The 27,295-nt window shown below is 44.3% G+C and overlaps 1 protein-coding gene and 1 long non-coding RNA gene across 6 annotated transcripts in view; one reads left to right on the forward strand and one right to left on the reverse strand.

The window, feature by feature from the left end:
* Positions 1-27,295, forward strand: part of CCDC93 (coiled-coil domain containing 93) — a 94,553-nt gene that overhangs the window by 58,932 nt on the left and 8,326 nt on the right. For 4 of the 5 annotated variants that reach the window (XM_009185029.2, XM_009185028.2, NM_001168740.1 and 1 more), the window contains 11 exons: positions 3,983-4,045; positions 7,387-7,460; positions 8,585-8,666; positions 9,634-9,705; positions 10,949-11,002; positions 12,433-12,495; positions 15,340-15,448; positions 17,505-17,587; positions 20,015-20,052; positions 21,449-21,533; positions 25,904-26,017. In XM_009185029.2, the coding sequence (XP_009183293.1) occupies positions 3,983-4,045; positions 7,387-7,460; positions 8,585-8,666; positions 9,634-9,705; positions 10,949-11,002; positions 12,433-12,495; positions 15,340-15,448; positions 17,505-17,587; positions 20,015-20,052; positions 21,449-21,533; positions 25,904-26,017 (837 nt within the window). Of the gene's footprint in view, positions 1-3,982; positions 4,046-7,386; positions 7,461-8,584; positions 8,667-9,633; positions 9,706-10,948; positions 11,003-12,432; positions 12,496-15,339; positions 15,449-17,504; positions 17,588-20,014; positions 20,053-21,448; positions 21,534-21,848; positions 25,691-25,903; positions 26,018-27,295 lie in introns of those variants that run through there. The other variant, XM_021923387.2, reaches the window with a different exon arrangement.
* On the reverse strand, positions 8,771-14,708 carry LOC110740844. Its single transcript, XR_004176475.1, has 3 exons — positions 14,594-14,708; positions 11,919-12,057; positions 8,771-8,852 (listed from the first exon to the last, which is right to left on the reverse strand). It is a non-coding gene; the product is annotated as an uncharacterized LOC110740844 (long non-coding RNA).

Below are 27,295 nucleotides of genomic sequence, written 5' to 3' on the forward strand. Positions count from 1 at the left end.
ACATAATTTATTTAACTTGTCCTCTAACTTGTCAAAAAATGCATTTTTTATTTTGCTAGAAACTATTGAGTTATTCATCAATTATTTTGTCAATTTATACTTCTACCTGTGGTATGTGAGGGATTCCAAACTCTTTAAATCCCACAACCTCTTTTACAAGGTCATACAGGCAGAAAGCATCTGTGATGCATCCTTTTTTAGGCTTTTACAAACATGTATGCCCTCACTTTGAGAGTGAGTTGTATGGTTACAAAATTGAGTTTTTATTTCATGTATTATATCACAGACATCTCTCTGTCAGTAACATTAATGCCTAATAAGTGCTTTGTTATTGCTTACTAATTACTAAGCACTTTGCAAAATTAACTCAGTTCACACAACATCCTTATGAAGGGGATGTACTGTTATTATCCTCACTTTACAAATAAGGAAATACTAGTCCATTTTCATCCTGCAAATAAAGACATACCCGAGACTGGGTAATTTATAAAGGAAAGAGGTTTAATTGACTCACAGTTCTGCATGGGTGGGGAGACCTCAGGAAACTTAAACGATCATGGCGGAAGGGGAAGCAAACATGTCCTTCTTCACATGATGGCTGGAAGGAGATGTACAAGCAGGGGAAATGCCAGATGCTTACAAAACCATCAGTTCTCATGAAAACTCACTGTCACGAGAACACCATGGGGTAAACCGTCCCCATCATCCAATTATCTCCACCTGATCCGTCCCGTGACATGTGGGGATTATGGGAACTACAATTCAAGATGAGATTTGGGTGGGGACTCAGCCTAACTGTATCATGATCCAATAAGGGAATATGCTACAAAGGAATTAAAATGGAGTGAAGCTGGTAGGTAGCTAAGAAGAAACCTGAGAGTGATGAAAGAAAGAGAAATCCAGAGAGATGGTGTTAACCAGCAGCTGAATTTTTAGGATAAGTGTAGGGATTAGTGATGAAGAAGAAAATAGAGGTAAGAGAATCCTGGAGGACTCCAGCAAGATAAAAACTAAGCTAAGCTACTGGGACACTTCCTATGTAAGAAAAGATGGTCAGATGAAGAATTAAAGAGAGCTCTTGTTAGTTAAATTAATTAAAGAAAAGAGATGAGCCTTTTCTTCTTAGAAAGCTCTTACTTCCCTGCCAAGATCCATCTGAGGTAAGTCTTTGTCGGTGAAGGTTTCCTGAACCCCCTGGTGAGGGAGCTGACTCTTTCCCTGGGCCTGGCTCTGCCTCATCTCTTCTCATATTTTGATCTCACAGTTACAAAGTCATGTTCTTTTCTTTCTCCCATACACCTCATTTGAGCAGAGCATTGGGTAACTGTCAGATGAGTAGGTGGGTGCAGGGGTGAGAGGCTACATAAGAAGGTGGGTGAAGCAGGTGGGAAGATCCCGGGAACCTTTCCTAGAGCCTTGTCTTAGTCCATTTGGGCTGCTCTATCAAAATACCTTAGACATGATAATTTATAAACTACAGAAATTTGTTGCTTATAGATGTGAAGGTTGGGAAGTCCAAGATCGAGGCACCAACAGATCTGATGTCTGATGTCCATAGATGACGCCTTGTTGCTGCTGCCTCACATGGTGGAAGGAGGCAAGGGAGCCCACTCAAGCCTCTTATATTTTCATTTTTTTGAGACAGGGTCTCACTCCATCATCCAGGCTAGAGTCCAGTGGCATGATCATAACTCACTGCAGCCTCAACCTCCTGGGATGAAGCAATCCTTCTGCCTCAATCTCCCACATAGTCGGGACCACAGGAACACCACCATGCCTGACTAATTTCTTTTATTTTTTTTGTTGAGACAGCAGAGTCTCACTTTGTTGCCCAGGCTGAGCCTCTTTTATAAGGGCACTCTTCTCATTCACAAGGCTGGAGCCCTCATGACTTAATCACTTCCCAAAGATCCCACCTCTTGAAACTGTCATATTGGGTATTAGGTTCTAAGATGCAAATTTGGGGCAGACACTGACATTTAGACCATAGAAAGCATCAACAGTTAAAACGCTGGGATTTCAAGAGACAACTAAACTTTTTCCCAAAGTACCCTTATCTACCAGTTACATAAACAGGTTAATAAAAGTTGTTGTTGGCCGGGCGCGGTGGCTCAAGCCTGTAATCCCAGCACTTTGGGAGGCCGAGATGGGCGGATCACGAGGTCAGGAGATCGAGACCATCCTGGCTAACACGGTGAAACCCCGTCTCTACTAAGAAATACAAAAAATAGCCGGGCGAGGTGGCAGCTCCTGTAGTCCCAGCTACTCGGGAGGCTGAGGCCAGAGAATGGCGTGAACCCGGGAGGCGGAGCTTGGAGTGAGCTGAGATCCGGCCACTGCACTCCAGCCTGGGCGACAGCGCGAGACTCCGTCTCAAAAAAAAAAAAAAAAAAAAGTTGTTGTTGCACAGATGGCTGTCTTTGAAAAGGGAGGCACCAGAACCCACCTGCTTCTCTCTCCTTTATCACTTTGCTCTCGGCTTGAGTTGGCTTCTTGATAGGCCTTATTGGAATTATAACCATATATCAGTCATGAAGACTAGTAACTAGATGGGAGTAATGATTTCTGAAGGTGACATAATTCTTAATAAGCTGCTTACAGGCCCAAGGATGAGGCATGTTACTTTGAAATCAGCATTGAGATATAGATTAAAATTTCTCATTGTTAACTTGTACCCAGTTAATAACTAGTTTGAAGGTGGTTTTCTGCCTCTTATCCTTCTTTTTTTTTTTTCTTTTTTATTATTATTATTATACTTTAAGTTCTAGGGTACATATGCATAACGTGCAGGTTTGTTACATATGTATACTTGTGCTATGTTGGTGTGCTGCATCCATCAACTCGTCCTTCACATCAGGTATAACTCCCAATGCAATCCCTCCCCCTTCCCCCTTCACCCCTCCCCATAATAGGCCCTGGTGTGTGACATTCCCCTTCCCGAGTCCAAGTGATCTCATTGTTCAGTTCCCACCTATAAGTGAGAACATGCGGTGTTTGGTTTTCTGTTCTTGCGATAGTTTGCTGAGAATGATGGTTTCCAGCTGCATCCATGTCCCTACAAAGGACACAAACTCATCCTTTTTTATGGCTGCATAGTATTCCATGGTGTATATGTGCCACATTTTCTTAATCCAGTCTGTCACTGATGGACATTTGGGTTGATTCCAAGTCTTTGCTATTGTGAATAGTGCCGCAGTGAACATACGTGTGCATGTGTCTTTATAGCAGCATGATTTATAATCCTTTGGGTATATACCCAGTAATGAGATGGCTGGGTCATATGGTACCTCTTATCCTTCTTAAAAGTGAAAATACACAATCCTTTTGAGCATTTAAAGGAATGTTTTCAAATTTCTAAAAGTTGATAGACACTAGGATATATTGTTTTAGCAAGAGAAAGGGAATCGACTTTTTCAAGATGTGAGTTCACAGTTATGTAAGTTGGAATGGTAAAGTAATTTATTTTCATTCTCTTAGTGTTGAAGTCCTGAATCCTATCTTTTATGTGTCATCATTTGCCAACCAGTCTTATGCTAGAATCTCAAGTGCTGAAATGCTGTTTGTATTCTGCAAACAGGCAAGTTGGTGAACTGCATTGATTTTAGCCCCACTGAAAAGTCAGAGGGACTTGAATTTGGATCTGGGCCTCATCAGTTATCAGCTATGGGACTTTAGTCAAATAACTTAACCCCTATGAGTATTTATTTCCTTGTCTGTAAAGTAAGAAAAATGTCTTTTTTCACTAAATATAAAGATTCAGTGATATAATTTATGCAAAATTCGTAGTACATTGGCTGACGTGTACTTGGTGGTAATTAAATATGAGGCTTTTTTCTTGATTTGTTGTTGGCAACCCTTCTAAAATTTTCACATTTGCTCAGTTTAAATCTTTCTGAGCTTTCATTTTCTCATCTGTGAAATTGACATCTGTGTTGTCATGAGGATCAAATGAGAGCATATGTCTTTTATCTTTCATTTACAGCTGCGAGCAAATCACACCAGCCTACAAACCAGATATAATGAAGCCAAGAAAACGCTGACAGAGGTAAGCAGATAGATTTTCCTTCTTCCGTGGGCCCTTGTCAAGAATCGTTTTTGACCTGCACCACTAATGGAATGCCGTGTTTCATCATTCTGTGTATGGGAGACACAATCCTGTTCTCAGAGACGGCAGTCAGTTTGAAACATGGGACAGTTACGTGGTAGTGTGTGACCCATGCCATCAGTTTGCTCACACTTCCACATTCTAGACCCTTAGCGGTCTTGGTGGGAGAGGTCTCTGTGGGCTGTGAGGGTCAGTAAAGGCTTCCTAGGAAGGCGAGCCTGATAGGCTGGGTGGGGCACAGGGAGGAACTCAGAATGTCACTCACAGTAAATAGCCCTTGCCTCTCAAACAGCAGCTGTAAGATCCTGAATTACTTGAGAGTGAGATGTCTTTTGAGAGATGAGAGAACCTCAGAGTGATATAATTGTTGTTCAGAATTTCCAGTAATCTCCTAGGCAGAATGGAGCAGGGGCTGCAGGAGGAGGAGGAGGACTGGGAGTGCGTTTGAACTCTGCGATTCAGTCTGTAGTCTAGGTTGCAAGTGTGCTGCTGCTTCACGTTAGCATTGTCGCTGCTCACTTCCCACTTCTGATTGCTGAACAGACACCTCTACTGCCACCTCTATCATGAGCAGTGTGTAGATATTTCTGTCGCTTGGTTTCCACAGAGAACTATCCTCATCCAGACTTGAAAAGCTCTCTTCCTTCTGAGTTTGGTGCTTGGACTATAGCTGTGCTATGGAAGGACCTCGCTGCAAGGTCCCTACCTAGTACTTCCTGGACGATTTGGAAGCTAGGATCTTCAAAGATGTCTCTGAAACCAACCCAGTCTCCCTACTTTTCTAGAATTCACATGATATTTACCAATTTAAAATTCTTATTTCTGTAGCAATATGTAGCACTTAATTTTCCACCTTGATGTAAACCTGACAAAGCTTTTCAATTCTGGTCTGGACTAACCTCTTCAGTTGTTGTCAGAATGTTTCAAAAGAGCAGGCACATGAATGGCAATTAGAATAATTTTTTTCTCATTGTTCATAAAGACGCCTGCCTTGCCTTTGGACAGATCAGCTTCCTTTACACTGCTCTGTGACTGTGTTCCTTATGGATTCGATGGCAAGCCCTGCGGGTTGGGAACCCTCTGTGGTATTACTTTTAATGCTGCAGAGCCCCTGGCATGAAGTTTGCTAGTTCTTGGATCTGTCTTTGTATAACAATCTGGAAGAGATTAAAGGGAAAATATCTTGATATCAATTTTCTAAGACATTTATATGCCTTAGGATATCAACTATCAGTGACTTACAAAGGGGCTTTTTATACTAAACAGTAAATCAAGTATTTGTTGAGCCCTTTTCATGTTATAGAAAGGTGAAGGGTGTGATTTAAGTCAGTAATAAGACTGTCCTCAAATGAAAACAGCAGCCAACATTGCTCTGGGCCTATCATTCCTGCAGTCATCATTCTTTTTTGCAGATGGGAAAGCTAAGGCAGAGAGGCTAAATAACTTGCCAAAGGCCATGCAGCGGGGGTCAGCATTCAAATACAGGCAGCCTGGCATCAGAGCCCTCTTTGGTAGTTTACTAATAGGACAATCAGACTAATTCCCATCTGGAAAAATGGGAAAGCTGTATAAAACCTAGCACTGAGCAACTTCTGAAGAAGCTTGATTTGGTCAGCCTGTGAGTAAGTAATGTCTTTCGCCTCTGGGCCTGGTTCTCCTTACCTATCAAGGTGAGTAGTGAGCAGAATGAGCGCTCTGAACCCTTTCACTCCAGGCTCCCCAGATTTTACCTCTTTAGCAAAACCTGCGCTTCCAGGATAACCTGGTAGCACTGAAAAGCAGGGAGGACTTGTGTCTCTCCAGTGAGTCTGGGGATAGCAGAGCAGGGCATGGAAGGTCGCAGACAGCAGTGGTGCCTGACACCCGTGGGGGAGGCTGCATGACTGCTTCAGGAAGGCCAGGAGACTGGCTGTCCCCTCCGCTCTGTAATTTCAGCCATCACAATTCTAATTTCCTGTGTGTGAGGTTGATTGTTTTCATGCAGTATTCTTTTATGTCTAAGTACATTAATTGTATCTAGTTTTGCTTGCTCTATAACCATTACTTAAGATCCGAATTGGGTTGTTGAATTGATACATCTTTTTTAAGGTTATGTCTGTCTGCAGCTGTTTGATGATCCTTGGTTATATGCTCATCTTTAATTTTAAAATTTCGATTACCACCTCTGCAGATCCATCCATTTTATGCAGCCCACTTCCTGTGTTTATTCTGGAAGGGATCTACCTACTGTTTGCTGGGGTCAGCGGGTAGTAACTGATGTTCTGGGTCAGGGAACTCCCCATTTCTGCTGGGTATCACCAACTATGCGGGACCCCGCCCTGCCTCTGAGAGTTAAGCACCAGCTCTTGGGTTTAAGATAGTCAGGTTTCATTGCCTAGCCTAGGTGGCTGTTCCTAATGCAGATCCCCAACACTGCACGCCAGTCCTTCCTACATCTGCTAACTCCACATAGCTTCCTCCTCAGGCCATTCCTGTCTGTTAACCATCTTTTTGGACCGGTGAGGTTAAACTCTTGTGTTCTAATGTAATAGTCTGGATGGTTGGGAGTCTTAGGGCAAGAAGGGGTGGCTGCGGCCAGGTGCTGTGGCTCACGCCTGTAATCCCAGCACTTTGGGAGGCCGAGGCAGGTGGATCACAAGGTCAGGAGATCAAGACCATCCCGGCTAACATGGTGAAACCCCATCTCTACTAAAAATACAAAGAATGAGCCGGGTGCAGTGGCAGGCGCCTGTAATCCCAGCTACTCAGGAAGCTGAGGCAGGAGAATGGCGTGAACCCAGGAGGCGGAGCTTGCAGTGAGCCGAGATCGCGCCACCGCACTGCAGCCTGGGTGACAGAGTGAGACTCCATCTCAAAAATAAATAAATAGATAAAATAAAATAAAAAAGAAGGGGTGGCTGCAAGTTGTGCTTAGTCTACTATTTTCAACTAGAACTCTTGGAACTTTTTATAAACTTTTTTTTTTTTAATTTTTGAATAAGTAACACATTCACGTGGTACAAAATTCAAAAAGTACAAAGGGTGTAGGTTTGGAGAAACAGACGATATTTTCTTCACTGAACAGTAGATACTAGAGATCATTGTAAAAGAGCTACTTCATTTTTTTTTTGAATATTGGCTTAGTATTCTGTTGTATGATGTAATTACCTACTTTATGCATTAAAATCCGAGTTTAAGTTTCTTGTTTAAAAAATGTCATTATCTGCCTCACAAAAAGAAGGTGAAGTTGTTCACCTGTACTACCAAGGCTCCAGCAACCATGTCTCCATCCTCTCTTGCAGCTTAAGACTTACAGTGAGAAGCTGGACAAAGAGCAAGCCGCCCTCGAGAAGATAGAATCCAAAGCTGACCCAAGGTAAGAGGTTTCAGCATGCACTTATTTTTGCTTTGATGAAAGTAACTTTGCTGATACTTGTTGGCTGGATTTGTTTAAACACAGAACAAAGCAGCCAAAGGCTATTGGTCTGGCCGCTGCAGGTCAGATCATTTTACTGTTCATCCAGAAAGTGGTGACTGTGTCATGCTGAGATATGCTTGGGCTGCCCTGTGTTAGTCACCTTTCTCCCAATACCCCTTGTGTGCAGAAGCAGCATAGTTTTTTGTTTTTCTGTTTTTCAAAATAGTCATACCTTCCTAGTACAAAAAAGGGCATGTGGTGAAAAATCACACTCCTGTCCCCAGCCACCCAATTCTCTTCCCTAGAGTTCACTGTCGTTACAAGTTTTTGAACAGCTCGTGCCTCCTTGGTAGAAAAGTTGCAGTCTTTTCTGTCAAGACGCAGCTGCTGTAGTTGTTTGTTCTTCCATGTAGAATGAATTGTCATTAGAGCATTAGAGGAGAGAAAGCACTTAACATTTGACCTTTTTAGCTTCAGACTGTTTGGGTGGTATAAGGTCTCCCAGGAGCTGGTTATTTGAATGAGACTGAAATCAAAAAGTTTGAGGCACAGAATGAGCAGTTCTTGTTTGATGAACATTTTTACCAAAAAGTCCCCACAGGTAATTTGACTCTATAATTATAAACCTTTGTTTCATGAAATGGAGCAAAGCAGTGTCAGATATTTGATATTTTTATTGTCAAATTTGTGCTTTTAATGACCTTAAGTAACTTGTTATCCTCTTCAGAATGGATTTTAAAAATAGTTTTCAGTACTGTATGTGCCCTGAATACAGTTGAATAATTGGTATCATTAAATATATCTGGTGCTGTTGAAACTCATTGATGTTTCTATAGTTGGCATTTTAATTCTGGAATCTGTAATGTTTTCTTGGATCCGGCATGATGGTCTTGGGTTTATAAATGAAAAATAATGTCAGTTAAATGGAAGTCGTTATCATTTGTGCAGAATCCATGAGACACTCTTAGAGCTGAGAAAGGAAATTGAAAAGAGTCCTTTTTTAGCTGCGGACCTGCTTTTAGCTGTGATTCATAAAATCATAATGGCCTGCCATATGTCATTTTCTTGTCTTTTCTCTTCAGTATCCTACAGAACCTGAGAGCACTTGTAGCCATGAATGAAAATCTGAAAAGTCAAGAACAGGAATTTAAAGCACATTGTCGAGTAAGTGTTGTTTGGTGTTAGCAAATAAACCAGGACTCTTACCGAATCTCTTGGTTTACCTCCATTGTCCTGTTGTGATATCCTATCCAGTGCAGTTTAAAAAGCAGATTCATTAAAAAAAAAAAAAGCAGATTCATCCAGCAGTTGTCAGTTGTACAAGCCGAATAGAGCACCATGGTTGGTACCCTACAACGACACCAGAAGTAAGTCAAATAAGTAACTTTGTGCCAGACCCCAAAACAAACAATGCCACCTAACTTTGGTATTTGAAAGAAAAGCTGTATGAAGTTTTTGAAAAAATGTATTTTGTTGACAGATGGCCTTTGTGAAAAGAGTAACATCATACAAAACCAGGGCTGTCCTGAAAACCTGGGATGTCTATGTCCTATGTATAAGTCCTGGCTGCCACCATCTGGAAATCTGTAGTCTGGTCATGGGGGTGATGCGTGCTCAGCTGACTCTAGTGTGAGATAGGAAATGAGGCCCGGCAAGTTCTGTGTGAGCTCCAGGGGAGGAAAAGACACTACAGCACAGGAGCCATTAAAAGCTAGATCTTACTTAAGGGCCAGGGAGGATGGCAAGTGGAAGAGGTACTTGATGAGGCAGAGCACCAGGCTGGAAGATGGACAGGTGAATAAGGTTGAGGCCTGCTGGAGACAGGAAACAGACAAGACTAATTGGATCTAGGCTCTAGATCACTTGTTCATTTCAATGCCCAGTGATTACTACATACTCACCAGCCCTTCGAAAGAAAGGCCTCTTTTGATGGAGGAAGAGCTGCCTGTAGCCTCCTGAAAAGAACTTTCCCAGGCTGATAATTGGAGATCAGGGCAGCTACCCCATTAGCTTTTCGTCACAGAATAAACTCATGAAATGTGAAAATAAGACTTGTGGACCAAATAGTTGAATAATTGCATCTAATTACTGGCCTGTCTGAATTTTTTAAACGTTCATGTCGCTTTTAAAGGAGGAGATGACACGGCTACAGCAAGAAATTGAAAACCTGAAAGCTGAGAGAGCACCACATGGAGATGAAAAGGTAAAGGCTCTGAATTAGTCCTTGAGACTGTCAGGTGTTATTATGACTTACACAGGGAAAAGATAGTTCTAGAGGACCAACGAGCAGACAGCTGGTGCTAACTCATCCTGTAAATACACATTTCTCAACTGTTTTCCTTCTGTGACCTTCTAAGATTTGCATCCATCTCTTCTCTCTTTCCTCTGGGAGTAAAAGGCAGCAGAGGATGTAGAAGGCAGCAACCCAGACATGAATTACCAGATTACACACTTCTGGCCTCCCTCTGTTTAGGGAGATGTTTCTGGGAAAAGTCTGAGCTCTATTTCCTGCTCACCCTTTCTTTACATTTTCTGCCAGTTTACTCATTTCACCTTCCTCCTTTCCTGCTCAAGGATAATGCCCCACTCCCAAAAGGCAGCAGCAAACATGAAGAAGGAGAGGGCAGTGTTGGATTTCACGGAAGAACCCTAAGCTTGCAGGAGCAGTCTAGGTTTAGGGAACATACCTGCACAGCTGGTTCTTGGAACAGAGGACTTGATCTTCCAAGGAGCTCACATGAATTTTCATTAAACCTTAAATTGTAAGGAACAGGGAACTTGAAGCTTAGGGAGGACGAGAGTGTCCAGCCACCCAGCGCCAGACCGCATGCCCTGCTGCCTGGCCCAGCACTCTGCATTGGGCTGTGCCCATGGCTGTACAGGACACTGCCATGCCCAGCGGGGAGACAAAGGTCTTGCAGGGCCCTTTTCACTCTCCTGAGTGGTTGCATTATTTCATCTGAGCCATACAACTCTTCACATCTGTGAGGGGACTGGCATGGGTGAATGGGAGAGCCTAGGAGGCGGTGGTGTCCCAGGCTCATTGTCACACAGCCAACCTCTCCTATTGTTTCTAAAACTTTAAGCCTTTAAAGTTCAAATCATCAGCTTGAGTTTTGAGCCTCTGAGTTTGCACGAATTAGACTCTTAGGATCTCATTTCTCTTCTCAGCACATCTTGTTAGCGAGATTCTTACATTCAAAAAGAGCTGTACAGTTTACTGTGTTAGTGTGTAACTGACAGACACCTAAGGACAATTTAAAATCTGGGGCTCATCTAAGGGCAGTTCCCTTTCTGCTCTCTTCAGACATGCTCGGGGGACATCAACGCATTTCTCGGCTGCACCCTTATGCCCCTGCCTGGCCCCTTCCTACATCTAGATCCTTGGCTTCTGTCCTATTCCCAAATGCTCAGGAGAGGTGTTTATTATGTTTTCATTGTTTCAGACCCTCTCCAGTGGAGAGCCACCTGGTACCTTGACCTCTGCAATGACTCATGACGTAAGTACCTGCCTGCTCGGGATTGGCATTGTCTCCTGAGGGCAGGCGGCCAGCTTTCCACTGTCCTATGATGGCTTCTCATGCCTACTTTAATGTGCTCTGCGGCAAACTCTGCATCTAGGCTTTCCAGGGCATTGTCCTGTTTGATACAGCTGGCCCTCAGATAGAGGCAGCGTCTCCCCAGCAGTGGCCCTGAAGGTGACCCTTCTGGTGGGTTTTCTCCCAGTCCTGTGTACAAGCATCTTGTTTTCATGCTGGCATCTCAGCTGGGAAGGGGAGAGGCCTGCGTTGGCTGCATATGCTGGTCACCACTCAGGCTCTGAGGGGTTGGGTGGCACAGAGGGGAAAACCTTCTCTCTCTGTTGTACTATATACCAGACTCAGCAAACTGTTTCTGTAAAGGTCCGCATAGTAACGCTTTTCGGCTTTGTGAGCCAGCTCTGCTGTAGTGACCATAGTTGATCTGTAAATGAATGGACATGGCTGTGTTCCAATAAAACTTTGTTTACAAAAATGGGCCACAAGGTATATTTGGCCCAAAGCCTATAGGATTTAGCTCACAGGCTGTAGTTTGCCACCCTCTTCTGAGTTAAACCAGTGCTACCTGCATTCCAAAACCCTCCAGAAGAAAGAGATAGGAAAGGAAGTGGAGGAAAGGAAAAGCATGAAAACTGTAAGCATCTGTCTTCTTTAAGGGTTCCTCTTCCCTTTGTACCCTCATAATCTCCCAGGAGAATGAGCTTCAGCACTCTTCTAGTGAAGTCTGTTGGATTTTGCCTACAGCTGAGTCCCTTGGGTGGGTGGGTGGGGGTGTGTGTGTATGTGTGTGTTTATATTCCCTATGCTGAGGAAGGAGGGGCTCCTTTGACCCCTTTTGTAACTTTCTCTGAGACGACAAACCAGCCATGTGTCTTACCTTGCTGGGTTCAATGAGGGACTAGTTTCTTTCTATTTTCTGTATCAATGCTGTCCAAGATAATTTTTCGCAGTGATGGAAATGTTCTGTTCTGCACTGTCCACTGTGGCTAGGGGCTATCACATTGGATAACACAGCTCTAAGTAGAAACATAGAAAACTAGCGTCATCTCCAAACACAGGCATAGAACAACACATTCTTTAACTGGTGATTTGTCTCTACATCATCATAGGTTTTTGCAGGGGAAGGGCATATATGTTTGGAGGTTACTTCACTTAAGAATACTGGATTCATCCTGGGTCCCAGAAGGAGGAGTTGTTATAACATGATATGAGAGGGTATCAAGGGTCTCATATGAGATAGGACCCAGACAGTAAATTTGGGCATTTAAGAAGAGAAATTTAAGGTCTTGGGATGGGGGAGATATGATAAAAACATATTCAACTTTCAAAGACTCCATTAAAGAGTGAAAGTTTTCTAGTCCCTGGTAATTACAGCCTTTTCCAATTTTTAGGACGACCTAGACAGACGGTATAATATGGAGAAAGAGAAACTTTACAAGATACGTTTACTACAGGTGAGTAAAAGAAGGACAAAAATATGCATAAATTCTTCTAACTAGGTTTAGATGTCCTATGACACAACTAGAAAGTCTCAATATCTAAGAATTAGAAAAGATAAGTAATGAGGCTGCTGTTCACCAGTCTTCTTTCTATCTGGAGTGTAACTCAGTGATTTAAGGTGTTGGTATTAACATCTCACATTGGTATGTTACTTTCATAACCACTCCTTTGAGTTAATCCTTACCCCAGGTGGAGAGTGGATATTACGTCCCATTTTCTTTATGAAGAAATTGACTTTCCCAGAGTCAAGCGGGGTAGGTGCCAGAGTCTGGATTCCAGTTCCCCGGTACTCATCAAGTACTAAACAAGAATTGTGCTACTGTTCCTCTGAAATTAAGTGCCATTTCAGCTGTTTTTTTGTTTGTTCGTTTGTTTGGATAACCGGTGGTTTGTGAGAGTGACATCAAATATAGGGGAGATAGGTTTCAAAATTAGCTCTAAAGTTTAATTCATGCAGAGTGAAAATTACATTTAAAATCCCCTACATTACTGGGATCTGGCTCATGGAAGATCAAAAGCCAGAAGTTCCTTCTGTCACACTTTAGTTCAAGCCAACCTTCTGTTCTCTGGGAGGGAAAGGCCGAGCTCTGGCAGGAACGGCCAAAGGGCTGCAGAGGCCAGTGAGATCGCCTTTCCCCTCTCTCTGGCACCTACTTACTTTGCTGAGCTGAGATGGCTAAATTTGGGTGAGTCAAATTTGTCCTTGTTACAGTCTCTACTAATCTTTAAAGAGGCATAGAATTAAATAAAATCGGGACAGTACAGCTGCATATTTGGAAACTTTTTGACTGAGTGCTTTGTATGTATTCAGCATTGCATCAGGTCCCAGAACTAATAGGATGACCCATCTCCTGGAAATGCTGGCTATTTGAGAACCAAGACACATCTATATATACATCAAGTTCAAGGGAGTTTATGTGCAAATTGCTTACTAAGGGCAGCTTCAGACTGGCCAGAGGAAACCTTCAGTAAAGCCAGTGGCTTGCTGAGGGCAAGGGCCTGAGTTAGGCAGTGGCTGTAGAATGCATGGAAATGAACTGATTGGACAGATTGCAGGGCTGTAGCTGATGGAACTTAGTATCAATTGAGATAAAAAGAGGAGTCAAGGATGATGCTGGAATTTCTAACACAAGGGTGGATAATATTTGTGTAATTCATAGAGAAGAAGCATAAAAGAGAAGCAATAGCCTAGGGTTAAGGGTGAGAGGAGGAGTATACATAGGAGTGTTAATGAGATGTTTGGAGCTTTTCAAAGTTGGGGTACTCAACCACATTGAAATGTCCAAGGAGTACTTGGTTGTCAGATCTGACTCCCAGAATAGTATGGGCTGGAGATTTGGGTGTCTGCAGTGTTGATGAGGACTGGGGCTGTGGAATATGGAAGAGGCCCTGAGACTACACCCTGGTGAGCGCATGTGAGGATAGGCAGAGCAAAAGGGGGGATCTCCAGTGAGGATGCGCCTGAGCAGCCAGAAGGGAAAACAAGTGTATGAGGTTCGTGGGAGCTGAGCAGAGCGCTCAGCTGAGAGGAGGGGAAGTGCCACTAGAAATCAAGGCTAGGAGCTGAGAATTGTCCATTAGGTGTGTCCCTGAGAAGGTGTGCAGTGACTTTGGCAAAAGCAGTTCAGTGGGGCACTGGGGAGAGCCCAGTCGCAGTGGGTTGAAGGAGGATTGGCGTGGACAGAGGCTCCCATATGCGTGGCTCTCAGTACATTTCTCTTCCCTATAAAAGGGAAGAGAGAGACTGGTAGCTGAAAGGTGATGGCGATTAAAGAAGGGCTTTTTAAGAAGTGAGGACATAGGAATGTATTTAATGCTGATGAGAAGGGTCAGTAGCTAGAGAAAAGTTACAGATGCAGTAGAAGACTGAAGAGTTGTATCTTAAGACTCCTGAAAGGAAACCAGGAGTGAGCGCCTGAGCACCCATGGGGAGCATAGCCTTGGCCTAAGGGAGAAATACATCCTTCCCTCTCCCTAGAGCTGCAGAGACCCAGTTTTGGATTAGGTCACCAGACATGAATATGGGTTTCCCACCAGGAGTCTCCTATTTACCAGTGAATTAGAGATTCACATCTGCTGCTGCAGGTGAAGCAGGCAGGAGAGTGGGAGGATGTGGTGGACAGAGGGATGCAGGCACAGAAGAAAGGCAGCACTCAGAGCCTACGTGGTCCAGAGTCTACACATGTTCAGTGGGAACCATGCACAAATGAGCGGCTTGTTCCCCCTGCAGCTGCCCTTGCACCATGCTACACCACACAGCAGTGCCATGCCTCCCAGACCTGGTCAGTAGGGCAGTTTCCTGAGTCCGTGGAAGGGAGAAAATGCTGGAAAGTATTTGAGGAGTAGGTTGTAGGAGCTTTTCAACCAGGATGAGGAATTTGGGATGTATCTGGAGGCAGCAAGGTGGCGTAGCTTCCCATCATCTGAAGCATTCCTGTTGTTGCCTGTCGCCACCTGGCAGTGGTGCAGCTGGCTACTCTAGACTCCTTGGGGGCCTGGGGGGCTAGCTGCAGGCTCTGTCCATAGCAGCCCTTCCCATTCAGTGTCTTCCCTCCTGGTCCATTTATTTGGTGCCTTCTGTGGTTCAGTTCACAGTCGCCTCCTCCCACACCTAGGAAAGTGGGAAAGTCAATCCGAATCTGAGATGGGGACCTTTATGCCGATGACAGAAGTTTGTGCCTACATTGTAGGGCTTGTGGCTGGGCTCAGGTCGGGGTGCAGGCAGTATTTTGGCTCCCTAGAGAATATGTAAGGCCTTTTACCAAATAGTACTGTCTCTACCTTCCTTTTGCATTTAGGCTCGAAGAAATCGAGAAATAGCAATTTTGCACCGCAAGATTGATGAAGTCCCTAGCCGTGCCGAGCTAATACAGTATCAGAAGAGATTTATTGAACTCTACCGCCAGAGTAGGTGCATCGACCACAGACAAGCTCTCCAGGCTGGGGAGGGACAGGCGAGGGGTCTGTTCCACTTTAGCGTGGGGGAGCATGCACCAGAGCGCAGTCCACAAAGGCCACCACCAGAAAGCTCCGTTTCATCAATAGGCGTACTTGGCAGTCCCAGGAGCAGCACTGGTGCTCTCACCGCCCTCTCCATGGACAGATGGTTGAACCAGTTGAGCTCTTAGAGTAAAGCTTCAAAGCAGCCCTCATCCTGGTCAGCCACATAGCCTTCCCCTGAGCTCCTGCACCACTTTCCAACTTCACACGGAACATCGTGACCCTGGTGTCTAGAGATCAGCCCTCACTCATTGTTCTCTACAGATCTTCTTGCTGATGTGGTCCTTAACCCTTAACAGCATCAGATTCACCCAGTAACCCAGGACCATGTCCCTCAGCCTGAATAAGAGACCATGTCTCATCAGACTCAGAATGGCCCTCAAGGCTACCATTGCCTTTCTCTTCCTAACACTCCTGCCACATCTGCTCTTGCATCATATCTCAGCTAAATGACCATTAGCTGCAGTGCCTCCAAGTCCCCTAGCCACACATCTGATTCTGTCACTTCTCTCTCTGCTAACAAATCTTCAGGAACTCCTCGGGCCTTACTGGACAGAGCCTCTTTCTTTACCATGTCTGGGTTCCTCCCCAGTCTGAGTGGCCTGCCTGGAGGCCCCTTTCCTGATCTGAACCCTCACTCTGGCCTTGCCAGTCCACACACTGCCTCTGAGCAAACCATAAGCTTTGACGTCTTAGCCCTGACTCCTCCTGTTCCTGGTGCCTGGATCCCTTCTCTTCTGTCAGGCTAAATTCTTCAATACCCAACTCAGATCCTGCAAACCTATTCTAGGTCGCTCACCCCAGGCAAGAACTGATCACCTGTTCTCCATGCTCCTACTCTTGTATGTGTATGTCCCCATGATACCTCCAACTCAACAGGTACAAAACTGAATTCAGCCCCCCTACCCCACATTCCTCTTAGGCAAACTGGACCCGTCTTACTTCTCTGACTCAAGCTGCTTGCCAGTTCTGTCTGTTTCATCTGGACTGCTGCTGTAGCCACTTTCCTTTGCTGCCCAGAGTCTACTTCGATCTTTTTCAATATATATTTGATCATTTTATTCTAAAAGCTTTAATACTTAGTAGCTCCCTGCAACTTCTTGGGTAATCTTTAGAATCCTAAATACACTGTACTAAGTCCTGCATCGTCTTGGCCCACTTCACCCAGCTTCACCCCTTTTGCACATCTGCATCTTGGCCTGTGAGCTGGTACCGGAGTCCAGAGTGCCATTATCCTACAATTCCCACTTGGTCTTTCAAACTCCACCTAAGATTTTGCCTTGAGGCCTTGGTCTTTCCGGCATCCTTCCTGGTAGAGCACTGGCTCTATTGGAGTTCAGAACATGCTTCCTTCACGCCCTGGCCCCACCAGGCTGGGATTTCATCCAGTCCTCACACTGGACTCAGATGATCAGAGGCAGGGATCAGCAGTGACAGTTTTCAGCAGAAAGTAGTTTCTGCTTTAAGTTAAATCTTTCCCTTTACTCTTCTATTCCTGCTTGTTTCAAAGCTTTTAGTAATAATAATACCTGCATCTATTTATTTCACGGAACACATTTCACATAGGTTAAAATCATCTGATAAAGACATGTTTACACTAAGGACATTTGCAAGCAGTTACATCAAAATACCTGTATCATGTATTATTATCAAATATCTACAACCCCCACCCAGTTCTTTAGCTGGATGAGGTACGGGTGGCTGGTTCATTTGTGGGAGTAATTTTCAACTTTGGGTACTCACTGTCACCACCCGGGTCCCACCTCTAGACGTCCTCCTTTCATTGGTCCTGAGACTTGTTAAAAGCTTCCCAGGAGATTCTGTTTGCGCACTGTGGGGTTTCTGCAGAGTGAGCTCCCAGGCCTGACAAAGCTGTCCTGGCAGTGCATACGTGGGGGAGAGGGGCAGGTAGGGTGTTCTGATACCTGTTCTTATTCATGTGCTGATTGCTTTACCTTTACAGTTTCAGCAGTGCACAAAGAAACCAAGCAGTTCTTCACTTTATATAATACCCTGGACGATAAAAAGGTTTATTTGGAAAAAGAGGTAAGAACATTTATGAAAAGAAAATGGCTAAGCAGCTAACAGTGCAGTTGACTCCAGGAAGTCAAATGAACTTGATGTCTGGGACGGATATGTTCATCATTAGCAGAAAGAGTGCCTATTTTATATGCTAAGTGCTGGCATACCCAGTCAGAAAGTACAAGATTCCTTGGGAGCCCAGACTGTCTGCTGTGAAGTGAGACTGGTGGACAGCCATTCTAGAGTGCTGTGGGGGAAATGCCATTGTTAAAAGGAACACAGTGGAAGCTCTGGAGTTGGTGAGACTAGTTTGAGTTTTAAAGGAAGGGAGGAACCAGCTGAATGGAGGTGGTGGGCTTGTTATAGTTTACAGGGAGAAAATACCTGTTTAATAATCAGTGGCTGACATAGGCGTGAACTAAAAGGTTTGTAAAATTCAAAGCAGGGGTGAAAGGGTCACTGTCACTTCCTTCATCTTTCTAACACTTAAAAACTCAGGTTAAATTAATGGCTCAGGGCTTTCCCAAGTTGATGGCAAACGGTTCGGGCACAGTATGCAGATATGTCTTAATTTAAAAAAGAATAGTCCTGGTCTTCACCATGGCAGCAGGTGTCCTGAAGAGAACACGGGCTTTGGCGTCAGTCAGATTTGGGTTTATTTGGGTTTTAGTGTGGCCTCATTTTTCTCACCTGTAAAATGGGGATGACACCTAATTGCATTGATGATGATTATAATGAGGACAGAATGAGAAAATGTAAAGTTCCTTACACATGATGGATTCTCAGTACATACTTGTTCCTACCCTCCCCCTCACCTTGAGGTTGACAGAATGTGTTTTCATTTTATCACCTTGTAGCCTACACTAATTACCATTTTAATAAGGATAATATTACAAGTATATCTTTTACCTGAACCCAAATTGAAGCATCTGTAATTACTGTCACCTTTACTGCCTGCTGTCAGACAAACCAGGTGGATCTCTGTCATCCTAGAGGGCACTCCTTGAGAAGCTGTTTTTTATTTTTTTCTGTATTCGGGGCCTTACACAGTGGTAGGCGTATAACAGACATTTGATAAACGTTTGAATAGATGAATGCATTTTATGGGATTTGCATCAGATCTGGGGAATAGCTGTGCCCCACATCCTGGCCTTGAGGCCCTCCTACCTGGCAAAGGAAAGACTTGCCAACCCTGACTTAGGGATAGCCCAGCCCCTTCCCAAAGGCCTTAAATCCCATTGACCTTCCTTCATCAGCAGTGTTTAAAGTTGTTCCACTGTTTAAAAACTAGGAATTTTGCGAGGCAGAGTGGGGAGCTGGGCTTTTTAATTCCAAGCCATGTTACCAGTTTAGAATGTTACATTTGAATAAAGGTGGTATTTTATCTTAAATGGATTTATGCCTGTGATATTTTAACTTTAAAACCTTCCCGTGGAGGCCGGGCGCGGTGGCTCACGCCTGTAATCCCAGCACTTTGGGAGGCCGAGACGGGCGGATCACGAGGTCAGGAGATCGAGACCATGCTGGCTAACACGGTGAAACCCCGTCTCTACTAAAAACTACAAAAAAAACTAGCCGGGCGAGTTGACGGGCGCCTGTAGTCCCAGCTATTCGGGAGGCTGAGGCAGGAGGCGGAGCTTGTAGTGAGCCAAGATCATGCCACTGCACTCCAGCCTGGGCGACAGAGCGAGACTCCGTCTCAAAAAAAAAAAAACCTTCCTGTGGAGTAGTAAGGACAAGAAATTGTCTACATTGCAGACTGTGAACCTAAAGTTCACACGTGGTATTTACTTAGTTCTGAGCTCCCAAGTTGAGTCGTTTTATGGCCAGAAAGATGACCCAGGTTTCCTTACTCCTGCCTCAGAGCCCTTCCAAGGACCGTATCATTGGGGCAGATAAGAGGATTTGCTGTGAGGCTAAGGCAGTGTCCACCGGGCCTTGAACAGTGCATCCCCTTGGAGGCACTCAGCCACCCAGCAGCTTAGCTTGCTGCATTGGCAAGATTCTGTGGGAAGGAATAGAGTGTAAATGACTCTCACCCTCCACACTGTCTGACTCCCTTAAGCTGTTATCCTTGAAAATAAAGTGCAGTGTTTGGCAAGATAGAAAGGACTGTGGTGGCAGCTTGCCTAGAGAGCCCTAATGTTAGCTTAGTGTCCTCTCAGCTGGGATCCAGGTCCCTTCAAAGCACCCTCTCCCTACATTCCTGTGGGAATGCCCTGTAGGAAGAGGGAATTTTCTGTGAGAAGAAGGTGGATTCCCTGAGGAAAACTGTGAGACAGAACATGTGGCTCGTTTTTTTTTTTTCCATATGTTACTTTAATCTTCATAAACAAGACTTGTGTTCCTTGCAGAAGCAGTATGTGGAGACAGGCAAGCTTGCAGCAGTTGCAGTAGTGTGGAAATCTTTTTGCCTGTCTTATAATTTCGTTTGTTTTTTTACTTCCCCAGATTAGTCTGCTGAACTCAATTCATGAGAACTTCTCACAGTAAGTATTGTCAGTCCTCCTTCCCACTAATACCCTGTCACCCTGCACACTTTGAATTCAGCCCACCTTACACTGCTATCCTGTGCTTCACAAAGGCACATGCAAGACTTAACGCTGGGTATGTGATTCTTACTCTTTTAGCCCTTCTGCTAGGTATCTTGTTTACACTCTCCTTGAGTATCTGCAAAACTATAATGATAGTCGAGTGAAGGAAGAGCTTAGGAAAAAAGTTAACTTTCCAATAATTTGGCTGTGCCTACCTACTAAAATCTCTCTATATATTATCAAATTAATATTTGTTAATGAACACATAGAAATGCTTTAAAATTTACATAATGGAATTTATATAATTTTTTAGATTTTTAAAATCTCACGGTAGTTTTTTTGGTTAATGTGTACATTGTTCTCTATAAATTAGATGTCAAGGCCCACCTGTTCCCAAATCAAGCAGCCCTCAAACATGTCCATTTGCCCACCCACCATCCAGCAGCCCCAGGACTTGCTCCTTGGAGAGCATGCTTCCCTTCTCTCTGGCATAAATCTCTGCTGTCCTCTGGCAGGTGACAGGGGACACATTGAGACTCAGATCTTAATTAGTTACAGGTTCTAGGTTTTAAGCTTCTTTTCTAAAAAAAAAAAAAAAAGAAGCCCACAGCCTCCTAATAAGATTCAGATTCACTGTGTAAAATACCTTGTGACATTTGTAAAAATGCCATTTTCATCTTTCCCAATGATTGAGAGAGCCTGTGGTTTGAGTGTCTTGTGAAGAGTTCTGCTCTGTCAGCCCATCCTTCAGGATAATTCTCAGTGCGTGCATGCGGTGGGGTGTGTGTGTTAGTGTGTTTATGTTCTGATCCTCCTGGTGTCCTTCCCTCTGCAGAGTTGGAGGTGAAGAAGAATGTTTTAGGACATCAGGGAATCTACTTGTTTAGCTGCTGCTTCTAGAAATAGGACCAGATTTCTCAGACCTGGTTTTAGGAAATCTCAGAATATGTCTACCAATTTCAAGTATCTGACAATCCTCAAATTTTTTTATAAACCAAGTGAAATTCAGTACTTAAGCAGTACATGTCATATTTCAAATAAATACTGTTTTTGTTAATTTTAGTCACGTTTTACTTTAAGAAAATACATATTAGTTATGAAAGTTATAGGGAAAGCATGACAAAAAGATTAATATGCAATTATAAGACCAGGCTAATTTCCATGGCTTCTCAGAGGTTTAACATCCTTAATTGCCTGGGATCGCAGGGGCCCCCATGGCTCCACTGTGCATTGCAAAGGCCTGATTGCTTCTCCCAAGAGGTATAACCTGGATACAGAGCTGACTGCTTGGCATTTCCCCCTACCTCAGAGTCCTGTGTGCCGGTCATAACTCTGCTGGTTTTTCTTTCAGAGCCATGGCCTCCCCTGCTGCCCGGGACCAGTTTTTACGTCAGATGGAACAGATTGTGGAAGGAATTAAGCAAAGTAGAATGAAGGTCAGATGGCTTCTTTTCTGTAATATAGCCCAGGTTTTATAGTGGTGACAGGGAAAGTCCTGGGAAGAACAGGTCTCTTCTGGTAGCTGGGGAGTGTGCCCTCAATCCTGAAAAGACACATTTCTACAGAGGGATTCCCACCATGCGTCTTACTCTGCAGTGGGCAGGGCCTGTCCCATGAGCTGCCTACACCCAGGGGTTCAGAAGTTGCTATTAGCAGCAGCTCCCATGTATTGAACACCTATTGTGTACCAAGCATTGTGCTGACATTCCTGAAAGACCTCTGAAGTGAACAGTATCACACCCATTTTACAGATGAGGAGACCACCTTTCACCAGCAGGCTTCCGCTCTTGACTGGATTCGCCTCCTCGGGGGATCTGCGGTACCTGACATTCTGCCACAAGAGATTCATTCCTTAGGAATCTTAAGATCTTGAGAACATTTTAGTTTTCAGGAACCCCCCTCTAAAAAAGAGAAATCATTGCTGAACTGAGTTCTGCCAAAGTGAGAGGAAATGGAGCCTCAGAAATCTGAAGAGAACAGAGAGGCACCACTCAGTCAGGGTACAGCATGGGGTTTTCCTACAGAGACAGCTGCAGTTTCCTACCGCCATTCTCAGATGAATCCTAACTCGTACTTCCAAATATCTCTTGCTTATGGTCCTGTTTTAAAAATGTATCACACCAGAGTGGTTCTCCGACATGGCGGTAAAATCTTCTAGGGACGTCGGGTTTCTCCTCTTATGATCTTGGGGCAAAGGGCTCCAGTGAGTGATGCCAGAATATAAACACAAGAAAAAGAAAGAATTGTCCATAGGTCCTGTCATCATAAAAAAACCCTGTTACAGAAGACAAACGTTCAAGTTGCCTGTAATCTCATCTCTCAAGAGATGAGCTAAGGGCAGAAGTGTTCCATGTCCCTTTCCCTGTAGAAAAATACCATGAATCTCTCTGTGAATGACTTCAATAAAACAATGTCAAAGGAGGAAAAAAAAGTATCACTAGTAACAAGCACGATTTCTCGGACTATTCAGCCGTCAAAATTAGAACGACATAAGTCAGTGCTTGCCTGTATATGCGCACTCACCCAAGCCAGGATAGGCTGTCTTGCAGAGAGCAAATGCAGTCCCCTCTCAGTGACCTGGGATGTGAGTAGGTGGAAGGCAGAGAACCTGGCTGACCAAAAGCCTGTGACAGCCCAGGTGTCAGTGTGTTAGACGCTTCCTCCATTCTATTGCTCCTCAGGAAGCTGCTGTGGTTCATAGTCAAGAAGAACAGGAATTCGTGGGTTCTTTCCTTTGACTTCTGCTTCCTGTTTACAGAGAGCAGTGTAAACAGGAAGCAGAAACCAAAGGAAAGAACCCCATGAATTCCTGTTGTTGACTATGAGCCAGAGCAGAAGAAGAAATGGGCCTCACCCCTTCACTCTCTTCACTTTCCCCCAGGCTTCATGCTCTTGGCCCCTCAGGGCTGACCAGTGTGGAAACCAGGTGCTGCTGTATCTGTCTCTCCCCTCCATGGTGGGTGCCAAATGGGTCAATGGCACCCAGGGCAGAGTGGGCTCTCTTTCTCTGGTCTGCATCCCCAGTGGCTGATGGAGCACCTAACCCATGGTTAGGCCCTCAAGGACTATTTGTTGAATGGGTGAATTCTTTCAATGGAGTCAAAGAGCAGTTGTCAAAGAGGGTTCCAGATACACTTTGAATGTTGAATGTTGATTGGCACTCTGGATGGAACAGCACTCACTTGCATGGATGTGTTTTATTGTGTGTGTTTGTTTTTTGTTTTTTGTTTTTTTTTAAATGTAGCTTTCCCTGTAACAGTGCCATAATGGGTCCTGCTCTCATAGATGTGGCAGGGGAGTCTGTGTCCTCTCAAGCACAAGTTTCTCAGAACCAGCAGGTTCAGAGTGTTACATAGCAGACCAGCATTGGGTAACAGTGATTGAATAGGTGTTTATGCCCCGTCTAAGGGTTTCTGAGTAAAGAAGAGGTCACATATCAGTCAGCATTTTGACCTCACTCAGAGGAGGTAAAGTCTCTGGATCTCTGGAATACTGTGAGCAAGTGCTTGGCACAAGCACTTCACAGACCTAGGGTGTGAATAGGTGATAAGCAGGGAATAACAAAGTGACGTTTGGGTAAGGGGACACTGAGAAGAGTGTGCAAATGAAGCTTAGATCAAAGATTTAACTCCTGCTTCTCAGAGTGAGTTGGCATCCTAGGATGTGAAATGTTAAGAAGAAAAACTGTCTTTGTTGAGCAGCTACTATGGACCAGATAATGGATCATTCACTTAATATTTAATGTCACAAGCTTCTCATAACAAAACTGGTGATCTAGGTGATAGTCTCATTTTAGCTAAAGGACCTGGCATTCAAAAAAGTTAAATTAGCTGTCCAAGGATACACAGTGAGTGGCAGAACTAGGATTTGAACCCAGCCTTTCTGGCCTCAAGCTCATATTATTTCTAGGTTGCCACAGTAACTCCCACAGTGGATCCTGGATAAATTCATAATTCAAACGGATTGCTACCTCACTAGGACATAATCAGTTATGGTGAAGTGTTTTGCTAAAGCACAGAGCAGAGAGGAAAGTCCTGAGATAAGAGCTGCTGGCTGTCCTAATAAGAGAGAGGGACCTAGCTGTGAGGTCTATCCAGCACAGCGGAAAAGGTGTCTGCTGCTTTGAGAGTTGGAGCCCACGAAGGAACAGTAGTGGGAGCTGTGGTGGGCTGGTGTGTCACTGTGACAGGATCGTGAGTGGGTGTGAGAGACCCATGGAGGCAGCATTAGGGGTTCCGTCGGCAGGGATCAAGACTTGCTGCTGAGCCAGGGCTCCAAGTGTAGTAGGACACCAGCCAAGGACCCCAGAGGGGACTGCCCACTCTGGGAGACCTGGGCACAAGAGGGCACCAAACTGGAGACCTAGTATGGGTGTGTACCAGGCATCTGTATGCAGACCTGTGGAAAGAGCAGGGCACAGGGTCTTAGGACTCAGGAACTAGATGCAAGGTCAGGATTTAACCAGGCAAATCAGTCCCCATATGTGATGGGTCTTTCTCTGAACAGCATTGGGGTAGGCCTTGGGGACACCAAGTTGCATTTGTCCTATGCAGTCAACAGAGGCCTATAGTGTGGAGGGAACTACTGAATGAAATGCAGCCAGTTTACCTGTAGCTTGTGTTTACCAAATCCCTTCCAAAGTGTAACACAGAAATCACGGTCAGACATCAGCAAAGCCATGGCAAAGCATCTCTCAGAATTCGATTCAACAAGCTTTTGAGCACCAGCCATGAGTCAGGCACCCGGTCTGTACCGTAACTCTTTCTGCCCTCGTTTCCTGGCTGATGCTCTGGGTTTACCTTCTGGACATATAGCACATAGCATTGCCAGCCTTGCTCTAGTGTCCTCAGCCTCCCTGAGCTTCCAGGCTGAGGAGGCCATGCACCCACCGTCCTCTCCATCACCTCCTCCCATGTCATTTTCCTCACAGGACTGATCAGTGTTGGGAATATTTTGTGCGTCTGTTTGTCAGGGTGGTTGCTTAATGTGAATCTCTACAATGTACGCTCTGTGGGAGCAGTGACTTTGCCATGTTCACCCTACGTGTAGCTACTCAGTAGATTCTAAGTCAATATTTGTTGAATGAATAAGCTTTTGGGTACCTTAGAAAAGTCTCTTTAAATCAAAGCCTAGCATCTATTTATGAGATCTAAATCCTGAAAATATCCTAAATTGTCTACCAGTAGAAAGATGGGTAAGTTAGCAATCAGCAGGAACATTGTGTTGTTTTTAAAATGATAATTTGTAGAAAGTTTGTAATGACATAGAAATACTTACATTAAATCAAAAGAGGATACACAGTTTTATTATATGAGCACAGTTATTTAAATCAAGGTTTCTCAGCCTCAGCACAGTTAACATTTTGGGCCAGATAATTCTTTGCTGTGGGGTGTCCTGTGCACTGTAGGATGTTTAGCAGCGTTGCTGGCCTCTACCCAGTGATACCAGTAGCACCCACTCCTCACAGTTGTGACAATCAAAACTGTCTCCAGACACTGCCAGGTGGGGAGTGGGGGGTCAAAATAGCTCCCAGTTGAGAATCACCAACCTGTCCATTGTGAAATTGTAGTGAGAAAAAAAAAAAGGAAACAGTTAATACTCAGTGATAGAAAAATTGCTGAATAAATTGTAGAGCCTCCATGTAATATCATGCAAATAAATTAACCAACCTCAAAAATTATATATTGAAGCTTCCTTTGCTGGGAGGAAATCCACGAAACTGTTAACAACTGTTGCCTTTTGGATGTTGCCAGCAGCCCTTGGGCAGAACGTGTCTTCATCACCATTTCCCACAATGTTTCAACAGATGGAAAAGAAAAAGCAAGAGAACAAAATGAGAAGAGACCAGTTGAACGACCAGTACTTGGAGCTGTTAGAAAAGCAGAGGCTATACTTTAAGACTGTGAAAGAGTTCAAGGAGGTAAGAGGAAGGCTGGGCAGCACATTAAGGCTAACGTGAGATATATGTTCACCTCAAAAGTAGCCACTAAAAAACAGTAGTTTTTTGGTTTTCCTTTGGTCTGTGAAGGGAAATAACAAGACAGAGTGTGATCTGGCAGTGAAGTGTGGCGTCTAGGTAGCTGAAGATTGCGTTTTTCTGTGGCCCATCTTGAGGTCTAATTAAATGTTTCAAGACATCACATCATTTTAGTTTTCCTAACACTTAGTAAGCACATTAAACTCACAAAATGACTCCATCAGTCCATATCAAGGGCCACCTGGAAACAGCATTTGTTGTGGATTCAGATATAGAATCTCCTCTCCTGCCAATCTTAGGGTAGGGAGGGACCTCAAGAAACTGTGTGGGAAGAGAGAACTTTGAAGTGTCACAGGTTTGGATTCGAATCCTACATTTACCACTTACCAGCTGTGTACTTTGGTAATGACCTAATTCCTCACAGCCTCAGTTTCCTCATTTGGTGGGTTCCGTTGGGTCAGATGAGAAATTTGGCACATCCAGCACCTGGTCTGGCATCTCCTAACACCCAACACTCAAGTCAATTTTGGTTTTCCCTGTTTTTCCTTCCTGCATTTGGGCAGTTACTCTTCATTGTTCCAGAAAGAAAAGTGCCTGCCCTTAAGAGATTTTTCCAAAAAGACTTCATTTTGTCCCTTGCTAGGGTCTCAGCAGCTTTATTTTAAGGAATTCCTTCTCCCTAACCTGAATCCATGTGGTTTCAGTGAGTTTAGAGACTGCTGAAAATACAGCAGAGTTAAAGGTAGGTTGTATCCTGGTGTTTGGTCTGCAGAATAAAAAATGTAGTCTTCCCATGCTCATAATTTTGTTCTTATTTTAAGACTTTTCTTTCTTCCTTCCTCATCTTTCCCTTCTCTTCTACATCTTTTTTGTGATTTATTTCTGGAAGCCACATCCCATAGGCATTTCAAAATCTCATCTTTTCCAGTGTTCCAGCTCCTACTATACCCCTGGACAGATGCCAGGTTGTAACGCAGACCTCCCCCTCCTTAAGGAGCATACGCTGCGGTGGGAGAGACGGATGACAAGCTAAGAACAAGTCATAACAAATAAGTAGTAACAATTCCAGACTTTGCCGTGTGAGGAGACTGGTTTAGGTGGTGTGGTCCGGGAGGGCCCTCTAGGGTGAGCAGGACATAGCCATGGGAAGAAAGAGTTCTTCAGCCATAGCAGTGCAGGAATGGGGAACAGAGGGTCTGCGGCTCAGTCTGGGACTCCTTT

This window comes from Papio anubis, chromosome 10 (assembly GCF_008728515.1).
Source record: "Papio anubis isolate 15944 chromosome 10, Panubis1.0, whole genome shotgun sequence".
In the NCBI taxonomy this organism is placed as follows: Eukaryota; Metazoa; Chordata; class Mammalia; order Primates; family Cercopithecidae; genus Papio; species Papio anubis.